Below are 11,052 nucleotides of genomic sequence, written 5' to 3'. Positions count from 1 at the left end.
AACGACGACGGCTACGGCAACGACAACGCCAAAAAGCAGTAATATCATTGGTTGAAAGAACCAAAATGATCGTGACGTGCAGCACGTATTTTTGTACATTTCTTCCCCGCACTCGTCAAAACTACTTCGTGAAATGACCAAATTTAGACGACAACGTGGACAAACTACAGTGAATCTTTCAGTCTCACTATTTACTTCAAATCCGTCCGTACCAATCCAGTTATAGGACACTTCGCGCATTGTATAATACAAACAAAATGGAATAATCATGAAATACTAAGAATAGCTCAAATTTATATTTTGAAGTGACGTTTTTGTCGCCGTAGCCGTCGTGGTTTGTTAAATTACCTACTACAGTAAACTTAGGGGTCAAGGCCAAATGTGAGAGACACTTTTGGGTTCTGGGATTCTTGGTTTGTTTAATACTTGAAACCGCAGTCTGCAACTGCCTTGTGCGGCGGCAAGTAATCTCGACATCCCGAACAATCCACAAGATTCTGTTCGCTGAGTGAGACCAGTTCCCCTGTTTTCTTGCAGTGTTGTCCTTCAACTGATCCTGTTACACTAAATGACCACGATTGATCCAACATACCTGAAAAGCAAAAGAAAGTAACTCAGAAATTTAGTGATAAAATTCGACTCTGAGGTGATTCCAAAACTTCTCCTCCTCGAATCACTCCCGCCGCAAGTGGAGCGAAGAAATTCAAAACAGGAATCATCGAAGGAATGTTAGAGCCTCTTCAAAACCATGTATGTATTCCGTAACTAAAGGAAACTTCAGAGATAGATAATTTTTTCGCATATATGGGAGGATAACATTGTTGTTTGGTCAATTTTCTCGTACAAAACTTGATCGAAGGCATGTGCTCTCCGGTCCCGCACCATTTGCTTCTAGTCTCAATGAAAACAAAAACGTACCCTGGTTCTTAACTGGCGTGACGCATCCTTTTGTCCTCCAGTCAACAGAAGAGGGTAACGTTATTCCGCCGGGAAGAAGTGAGGGAAAGCCTTTGGGACTCATATCATCGGAGTAACGGAAGTGAGCTCGAGGGACCACGAAAAAGTGGTATTCATGGTCGGTCAGGTCACCGAACTGGTTCATAGCCAGGGAGTAGGAATGTTTTTCAGAGTTGTGTCGTTGAATTTTCTGAAAGAAAATTGAAGTACAGGAGCTACGCGAAAAAAAAAATTGGTGGAAGAGAAGGGTGGGGGGTAGTTCAGGTGGTTTTCATCACTGGAAATCAACCAGTAGCAATCGTCAGATGAACGTTGATATTGCAGACCACAAATGAAGTCACCAAAAATTTATTTAAAGGAAACTTGACAAATATGATGCATTAAGTCATAAACGCATGGATTTCTAGTAGACAGTGACAGTAGTGGACAGATCACTTTCAATGATGTTGTCACTGTGGACAGAACATGCTGCTTGCACAAAATTATTACTAAAGCAGTAGAGTTTGCCGGTTGGTATCAATGACTACTACATATATTTGTTGTTTAAAAGATTTGTTGTATTTGTTCAAAAGATATAAAGATGTGTTGCAGAGAAGAGTTCACCCCTGGGCGATATGTTTCCCCGCGTCTGTTTTTGTGCCTCTCGGACTGTGCCGAAATATCGAAGGCGCACTTTCCTACACTCAGAGAAGGAAAAATGGGGAAAGACGATTTGTAAGTGTCTCAATTGCCTTAAAAATACAATGTACGACATGTTATCGTTTCTTTTTCAGGCTGATTTGCTAAGTCAATGCCTTTTTGAAGGTCTTTGTTACAAAACCTGCTTCATTCATACACGATTTCCCTAGCAGATGTTGTTATGATCGGTGACAGGCGGACCACTTTCTGTCGTTGTTGTTGTTATCGATCTGTAGAAGGATAAATACATTACGGTGGTTGCGATTTGCTCGGTAACAAAGTTTGAAAGCAAATAATTCAATGAAAGATCAACAAAAACTGAAAGTGTCAATCGAGTCCTGCGTTATTATTTTTCTGGTCGTTCCGAGCTGTTTTAGGCGTCATTTTGCGAGATCTTTTCTCGACCACCAGTTAGAGTCAAGAAGATTGACGAGGCAGGCAACACCGAGCCGCCGTCCAGTAACCTCGTCTTGTTCAAGTGGGAACTGACGCCAGACCAGTGAAATTCTCACGTTAAAAACACCAGCATTCGATCGATTAGGGATCTCCTCATACCTTCGCTGTATTTGAGCTTCAGTGCAAGGCGACCGTTGCCAAGCGTTGGCAAGCCAACGGTCGCGTTGCACTGATTACTGGTTGCCAGTATGGCAAACCCAGTCGGAATCTGTCTTTAATTTCGTCGTTTTTTATTTTTCGTTTTCTTTTTTTTTTTATTTTTTTTTCCGTGTCGGTAAAAGTCTTGCCTGTCACTCCCCTGCTAAGTGGTGTCTTTGTGCATAGCGCCTTCTGCGCGTATTTTCTTAGGATCGAGAGGGTAGTGGGAAATGCTTAGATTTCTCTGGTAGGCACAGTAGAAGGATTAACTTAACCGGCAATGGCGTCGAAAGTCATGTAACGCGAATGGCGTTTTAGTGGATCTTTGAACAAAATGTACCCTTATGAAGCTCAATAATGGCAAGCGAATTGGATACTGAACAAGACAGGCGGTCGAATGTTAAAAGCGACGAGTAATGGACTTCGACAACAATCTGTCGCCCATCGACCCGTAATCAAAGTGAGCTCTCTTCCTAAAATTTTGTCAAGTGTGGTGTTTCGTACAACACTGAAACCAAATGAACAGTTCTCTGGTAACTCAGTATGGGTTCAACAAAGACAGAGAAGGAATCTATTGGATCTGTTATCTCAGTTGTCTCGCTATTTGTCAGATTTGTATTTACCTGTTCTCAACTCTGCACAGTCTTCCGGTATAACAACTGGAAATTTCACTAATAAGTCATTGACGTGAATGGCGTTTTAGTGGATCTTTAAACAAAATATACCTTCATGGAGCTCAAGAATGGATCGTCAATTGGATTAGCAAGACAGCGCTGAAAAATAAATATCTGAATTTTAAGAGACCAGTAATGGTCTTCGACAGCAATTTCATTTTTCGCCTTTGGGATATCAAGTGACCTTTGTTTCTAATATTTTACTAACTTGGTATTATATAAAACACGGAAATCAAATAGCAATTTTTTTATGGATTTAACAAATTAACATTGAAGGAATCGAACGCCTACAAGAATGCATCACAGTGTTTACTCAAGTCGCATCTTAGTTGTCTGACAACTTACATTTACCGGTATTTTGTACTCAACTCTGCAAAGGTGTAAAATATTTGGAAATGTGACAGTGAAGAATTATTTGAATGAAAGTTGTTGTCGCTTTTGTGCTTCATTATTTACGGTCAGCGTTCCGAGTCGAAAAGGGTTTGATGTGAACTGTCAAAAATGTATTTAATTGCATCTCTTGTTTGCACGCACGCAATTGAAATAGGAAGGTTTTTTAGCCTCTAACAGTAAATATGTTATTTGTTTCGATTGATTTTTCGCTGGAAAAAGATTTTGCCGAGATATTTCCAGCCTTTGTGAACTTTAATATCATGTTGTATAATTTTCGAGCTTAACAAATTTGCATACGAGTGTTGAAATGAAATGTGATACGGGAGCATTTTTGTGGTATAGTGTAACGAAAATAAACAGGTCTGTCGGAAGCTTGCTTGAGTTTCAACAAAATGACCCCCAAAATCGGAAAAAAATCTGACACTGATGAATAATAAAGTAGCTGCTATCCCCAAAACGATGGAATTACCTGGCGATAAATAACCTCGTCTTGGAGAGTAAAGTTTTGACTGTCAACCTGAAGAGTTGGGCGATTGTGATCTTTGTGTTGAATTCGCGCATTTCTTGTCAAACTTTATAACACTTGAAAGAAAAAGAAAACTAACAAAAACAAAAACCCGGTATCTGTGTCAAATGATGATTTGACACAGATGCTTCACTGTTTCGCGAGTAAATTCATCACGGCGCCCGCTGAATCCGATGTCACTTTCGATTTTGCCCTTTTACTCGTGCAGCCAAAAGTACAATAGCAAACATCTCCCAAAATGTTTGTCGCTGATCGTAACTTTTTATATTCGGGGTTAAAAATTAATGTTGTTTTCATGTCATAAATGTTGTTGCTGATGGCAAAATATTTTATTCTCGATCGACCGTCCAGAAAACTTCCTTCTGCTCTTCCCAAAAACTTTGTATCACTATTTATTTACTTTTGCATCAATATTTGTTTCGCATAAAGCAAGCTAACAAAATCAGTTCTTTGCTTGGTCCGCATTTGTTAGCGTTAAAATAGAACTTTCGGTCCAAAGCTTCTGTTTTGAGGGGAATATTGTTTTGGTCTCCCATCCAGATACTAACCCCGCCGAATAGGATTTAGGTCAGCGAACTTTAGTATAACAAAGCTGTCAGAGGGCACGCTTAAACTTGTGATGAAAAGAAGTTGTGAGGGAACTTGAAAATTATCAACACGTCAGCCCTAGCCTGCGTAACAAGCGTTCCTGTTCGAAAGAAGAGCTCCCAAACGATTTTCCGGAAACAGGCCGCGCGAAAGTTGGGTCAAGAGATTGAAGGAACGCTTGCAAGAAGATCCCCAATTTTTGAAAAACGCCCACTTTTTAAGGGTTGACTTGACACAAGCTGATTGACGTCTCATTAACAAATTAGCCAATAACAGATAACCATGTTAAAACATGTTTGACTTCCCTCAAAACAAACCGAGGTACCGAGGAAACACCGAGCGATCAATGCGGAATTTGCCAGTGTGATTTTAAAGTTGAATTCTCAGCCGGGTACGACTGGTTATGTTTCTTCCGAGAATTTGTTTAAACCATCGAAAAGAAACTTACGGACAAATTCTAGCTGATATTTGCAGAGCGATTGGAATAGAAGTTAACAACAGCCAATTTTCAGAACTTGTAAGCAATCCGTGCGCCCGTAAAATACGAAATTTAGAAACATAACTCGCACAGAGTTCGATGAATAGTGAAGGCCGTTAAATGCAAATCTCCACCAAAGCTGACCATGAAACCATTCAAGAGGTTTTAGTTTAAAACTAGCGACGATTTCAGTGCGATTTGCTGGCTATTTCTTGGTGCAGAGTGGTTGACGAATGGATCGTACTAAATCTCCCGGAAATTACAGGCAAACCTACTCGCTAGTTTGATAAAACACAGTACGTTTTTGGTCAAATCGTCATGAAATCGTCGATGAAATAGCAAGTAAAAGTGCTTAAAAAAATCGCATGACTGTACAAAGGAGCCGCTTTCTTCTCACAATAAGAGAAGGTAATTGTGATTCAAGCTCACATTAGGCAAGGTAAGCAGAGAATTTGACGAATTTCCTTGATCCTGAAACATGTGGATTCTGATAGTTCGCGGGCATTTTATTAATTCATCCTGCGTAAATAAAGTATCTTTTGCAAGCGAATGAAAAGCTTACTTCAGTCCAGTCCAAACTTTTCGTCGACAATAAGCGCTGCCAAAGTTTTCTTAAATAACGACCGAATCTTTTGCTTTTAGTGAATTACGGAAACGCTGTCCATAGCGGCTTCAGCTGACAAGTAAATAATATTGAATTTCCCTTGATGGATATCGTCCAAGCAGTCCAGATTTTCATTTAAATCACATCATCCTGCATCCTGTTGGCAAAACGGCCATTACATCTATACAGTTAAAGAGATGGCGCATTGACAGTTCTTGTTCCCTTTTCAATGTAAAACCCGAGACCCGATTCGCTCCGCTCGACACACGATTCTTCCACCATTGTCTTTGTCACGCCAAAACAAGAAATATTTTGCTCCAGCATTGTCACCTGTCAATCATTGTGACTATGCCGCACCAATCAGAAGCCCCCGTTCGTGGGCGAACGGGTTTTTCAAAAATAGGGGATCTTCTTGCAAGCGTTCCTTCAATCTCTCGACCCAACTTTCGCGCGGCCTGTTTCCGGAAAATCGTTTGGGAGCTCTTCCAGGAACCCTTGCTACGCAGGCTACGTCAGCCCAGAAGCCAATGTTTCTCGCTTCTCTTTTATTTGTTATTCTTCAGAGACTGGAATGCTGTAGTTCAATACCACACAATTCAGTGCCTTCTGAAATTCTGTAACACGTACCACAGGCAACCCAGTTTATGCTTCACGGAAGCATCTCGTTGGTAGATTCGAATAGATTCAAATGCTTCGAATTCATGTGATTTGGTTTCTTGCACCGATCATGTTGAGAAAGCTTTATTATATGGATTTCAGGATCGCTTTCTCGGTGAATTTTCGAAAAATAACGCTCAAATTTGGCGAGGGTATGAGGACATCCCGCGAGGACATGTCGCGAGGAAATGTAAAAATATCATCCGAAGTTATATTATCCTCCCCAGACTACTCGCCAGCAAAAATGCAATATTTATATCCTTTTTTAAAATACTTTCCTCTCATCCCGCGTTTTAGAATAGTCCGTTTATTCCGTGTTCCAAAATATTCGATTTTTTCCGTGTTTTAGAATTTTCCATATATTCCGTATTTTAGAATATTCCATGGATTCCTCTATTTCCACCATTCCATCGAATAGGGTCACCCGTTGGCGTGACCTTTTGAGAGAGTTCCTCAAATGACTTGAATTTCGTATATCTTTTGTGCGAGGGCTTATGTCCTGCATTTTCAGGAGCACGCAACGTCAATTTTCGAAAAATATCTGTTCGAAAGACAACTTGAGATCTAGAGTTTTCGGAAAATTTGTTGTAAAATTTTTTGCTTGCCTGACTGTCCTAGGATTTTCGAACATCTAAAAAACGGTATAATTGCCCATTTTTAACGGATTTTTACCCTAAAAAGGTCACCTAGAAGTTTCGGAGCGTTTTTTCAGGCTGAAATTTTCGAAAAGGTAAGTTTCAGCTAGGAAATCTGAACAGATGAAAAACTTTTAGGGATAAAAATATGCCTATATACCAAAGTTCGTTCAGCTATGTTTAAGTAGTTTTGAACTATATTCTCGTTGGGTGTTCCTGCATTTTGAACAGATGGGCGCGTGAGCTTCGATTTTGAAGGTATGGTGTAAGAACTTTTAGTACAATGCGGCTTAGAAGCAAACTTTCAGTCATTAAAAATCTTTATATAATGAAAAAAAACGTTGATATGTAACTCACCCTAAGGTTATCTCTCCAAATGGTGTAACGCTTATATTCCTCCGTTGGTGTATCATACGTTTTATCGTGAAACGATTTCCATGCCCACCATTTGGCTTCGTATTCTTCATTCCTCATAACGTAGCCACTTACAGCAATAAAACACACAATGAATGAGTAAAAACTCTTCATTTTTAAATGTGGTTCGGATTGAACTTGGGAATAAAACCAAGTTATTTTTCTATGCACATAGTATGGTCACAAGATAATCTCGTGATTGATCGTATATCCATTTCTGAAACACGATATTTTTCTGTGTAACGTGACTGACGTAACGCAATGTTTTCATTTTCCAAACGTAATGCACTAAAGAGGTAAAAATTCAAGCCTTCCAAGAGGAGCCCAACTAGGACTTTGTTTTCTGGTTTTTTCAGACGTTTAACCCTTTCATTAATTCTCAATATAAAAAAGTAAAGTAAAGTCACTTTATTTAACGTCGGTAGTTCCTTCAGCTCCGACGCTGGTATTAAAAACTCTTCATTTTAAATGTGGTTCGGATTGAACTTGGGAATGAAATCAAGTTATTTTTCTACGCACATAGTATGGTCACAAGATAATCTCGTGATTGATCGTAGATATATCGATTTCTGAAACACGATAATTTTTCTTTGTAACGTGACTGACGTAACGCAATGTTTTCATTTTCCAAATCTAATGCACTAAAGACGTAAAAATTCAAACCTTCCAAGAGGAGCCCAACTAGGACTTTGTTTTCTGCTTTTTTTAGACGTTTAACCCTTTCATTAATTCTCAATATAAAAAAGTAAAGTAAAGTCACTTTATTTAACGTCGGTAGTTCCTTCAGCTCCTACCCTGGTATTAATGGCAGCCGGCGGTTCACCCTTTACCCCCCCTTCCTCTGTCAGTACTCCATTTTACCGGGGTATTTAAAGCTATAACTACACAGATCAGAGGAAAGTCGAAACAGACCGTGGTTTAAGTCACCGAGGATCGAACTGGGGACCCCTTGCTCCGAAAGCCGCGCTTTATAGCTTTAGCCAACTGTGCTACACCTGCAAGTGTTGGTTAGTGAGGAGAAGGGAAACCCGAGTACCCGGGGAAAAACCTCTCGGAGCAGAGTCGAGAACCAACAAAAAACTCAACCCACATATGACGTAGAATCCGGGCTGCATTGATGGAAGGCGAGTGCTGTCGCTGCTGCGCCAGCCCTTCTCCCCCTCCCCTGAATTTTAATTCACCCTACTGACTGCCACTCACTACTCTTAACGTCAGTTGTGGGAATTTGATATTTCTAGACAAAAGGATTCACTACTTGCGCAATCCCATAATACACCTCTTTGGAGGGTACGTAAAAGAGGTGTATTATGGGATTTCTGCACCAGTGAATGATGAATTTCTTTATTCTCGTCACCAGTCTACTAACAAATGTATTAAGCCAAGAGAAAATGAGGGGACAGAGACGGAGTCTCAGGGCGTTGGTCGGGATATGTCATGTCCACGAAAGTTATTTTTAGACGAGCGAAAGTCTTTGTTCTAGCGGAAGTCTGTCTTCCGAGACGTCCGCATACAGTCTTGTCTCGCTCTGAGGTTCTTAGTGAAGAGAGAAAATTGCGGCGCACGTGGAAGGCTAATGAATATTTATTTTCTGTCAAACATCAGACCGAGGTTGGCCTGCATGCGGACGTCTCGAAATACAGACTTCCGCTAGAACAAAGACTTCCGCTCGTCTGAAAATAACTTTCGTACACATGACATATCCCAAGGGCTGGACCGGGAGCCTCCTTCTCTGTCCCCTCATTTTCTCTTGATTGAGCTTGTGAGTCGAAATTTTGAATCAATCTCTCTTGGATACAAAGCTTTGCTTGCCTCAGCATGAACCAGGACGACCTTCTCAAACCTATGCTTTTTCGTGAGTCCTGTCCTAGAACGACGTCTTCAAAAGAGACCGCTTTACATGCAGTTATAGTTTCGCGAAACTGTAACTGCATGTAAGCGATCTCTTTTGAGCTGTTTTTCCTTTATCATTGGTAAATAAACGTTCTTACACAGTTCACTCTCATCATGACCAAATCAATCGTGCAGTTTTTCAATGATGATATGGCTGACTTCTACTCCAATTTCAATGGTGTGACAGCCCAAGTTACGAGTGAGCTGATCCAACAGTCCTTCGTGAAGGGTACGCTATATATCTGGATGGGTACCTCAACAACTTGAATGACACTGATCATGGAATAGTTTTCACAGTGTGCTTTTTGTGACTAGTACAATGTTTTTCAGTATTTCCGGGTAGTTGTGCAGGCTTTTGTTACTAAGTATTACCGTAGATGTCCCATTTAGTTTAAGAACAAACATTTTCATTGACCTAATGTTTTCTTTAAAGTGAATTTGTAATTTTCTGAGCATACATCTTCTTGTCATAGATTAATTAACAGCTAAAGAGAAAGTAACTGTCGTTTTAAAGCATTGCACGTTTTGAGGAAGAAGGTTATCCAGTCTCTGCCAAACGTATAGATATTTGGAGACGTTGACTTTAGCAAGTTTAAGTTTATCATCCTTGAGAGGACAGTCAAGTTGATAGGGTTTACTTTAGTTTCATTGCTAGGTGCTGTATTCAAAGCCCAACACTGTTTTTCCTTTTTCATGAAACGTGCTTATACAGTTTACGAAAAGACAGATACTCATCCAGCCATTTCCTTTTAAGTTTATAAGCGATAGTTGTTTTGTGACGAAATGTGCACTCTCAACGCAAAAATAGATACTTCAGCTAAATGTCGATTTTCTCGGAAAATATTTACACCCATTTGTATCGAAAAGATATCGCGAAATACATCTGCAAGTCATAGGCTGGGATGATCGGTTGGACTTAGAAACCTGTCTACCCGAAATCTGGCTGGTTAAAACAAACGGTGGTAAGCAGAGGTAGAAGAGTATTTTGGGTTCCCTTCTAATTATATATAAGAGGGAAGATCGAGGACAGAGAAGAACATCCAAAGTATTGTTTTATGAACAGAACATCAAAATGTTTGGGGGTTGAAAAGTACGTTGTATCATTGCCTCACGGGGAACAAGTTTAGAGGCAAATCCCGCGCCATCATTGTACGAATCATTGAAGCCTGCGTATGTCCAATGTTAAGTGATAAACTGCTCCGTAATTAGAGAACGTCAGGTAAAAACATAAATTCACGTTTAATATTGCGATCACTTCGCGACTGTTACAAGCTTTTTAATATGACAAAAGTGTGGCAGTCTCTCAGGAATAAAACCGTTACGAGCGGCGCTTAATTTAGGGGAGTAAAATGAAAATTTATCTCCAAGTGCTGACGTTCTATATAACACCTCAAACTTGGTAATTTCACGTTGTTGCTTTGCTGACGACGGCAAAAAAATGGACAAAAATGAAAAACGCACGTGCAGGGCGTGCAAAGCCCTTTTTTTTTTGCCCACTAAATATGCTTATTTGTGACTTTCTTGTTGCAATCGCCGTTGTCGTTGCTAAAGCTCCCTACTGTGTGTGTGAGGCCGGACGTTTCCAACCTCGTTCCCATGGTCTCTTTGTCGTCTCAACGACAATGGGGGCAGAAAAGAGAGACCCTGGGAACGAGGTTGGGACGTTTCGTCCGGTCGTTTCCCATTCCATGTCCGGTACTTTGATAGTTTATACCTGATGGGCGATCAGTATCCATTATATGATAAAAGGTGTTTATAAAAACGCTCTCTAATATGATACCGAGACCCTCAGATGCGTCCTGGGCCCTTAGTAGCGCCGAGTTGGTTACAATCATTTCATATCCAGAAATAGTTAACACAGCAATAGTAAAAACTCCAGGATCAACAACTCTTCCATGTTGATTTTATTTTGCACAAAATGGCAACATGTGGTAACAACTTCAACGGCTTTTGTCGGTCATTTT

General features: G+C 40.3%; 1 protein-coding gene across 2 annotated transcripts in view; it reads right to left on the bottom strand.

Moving 5' to 3' along the window:
- The window catches only part of LOC138007928 (cathepsin L1-like), a 13,690-nt gene extending 6,292 nt beyond the window's left edge, over positions 1–7,398 (bottom strand). The window contains exons 1-3 of one of the 2 annotated variants that reach the window (XM_068855060.1): positions 7,142–7,398; positions 919–1,147; positions 427–592 (exon numbers count right to left, since the gene is read on the bottom strand). In XM_068855060.1, the coding sequence (XP_068711161.1) occupies positions 427–592; positions 919–1,147; positions 7,142–7,312 (566 nt within the window). In that variant the 5' untranslated portion in view covers positions 7,313–7,398. The remainder of the gene's footprint in view (positions 1–426; positions 593–918; positions 1,148–7,141) is intronic. The other variant, XM_068855061.1, reaches the window with a different exon arrangement.
- Positions 7,399–11,052: the final 3,654 nt, after the last annotated feature.

This window comes from Montipora foliosa, chromosome 6 (assembly GCF_036669935.1).
Source record: "Montipora foliosa isolate CH-2021 chromosome 6, ASM3666993v2, whole genome shotgun sequence".
Classification (NCBI taxonomy): domain Eukaryota; kingdom Metazoa; phylum Cnidaria; class Anthozoa; order Scleractinia; family Acroporidae; genus Montipora; species Montipora foliosa.
Note: the sequence above shows the minus strand (reverse complement) of the source record. Positions and strands in the feature narration are given on the sequence as shown.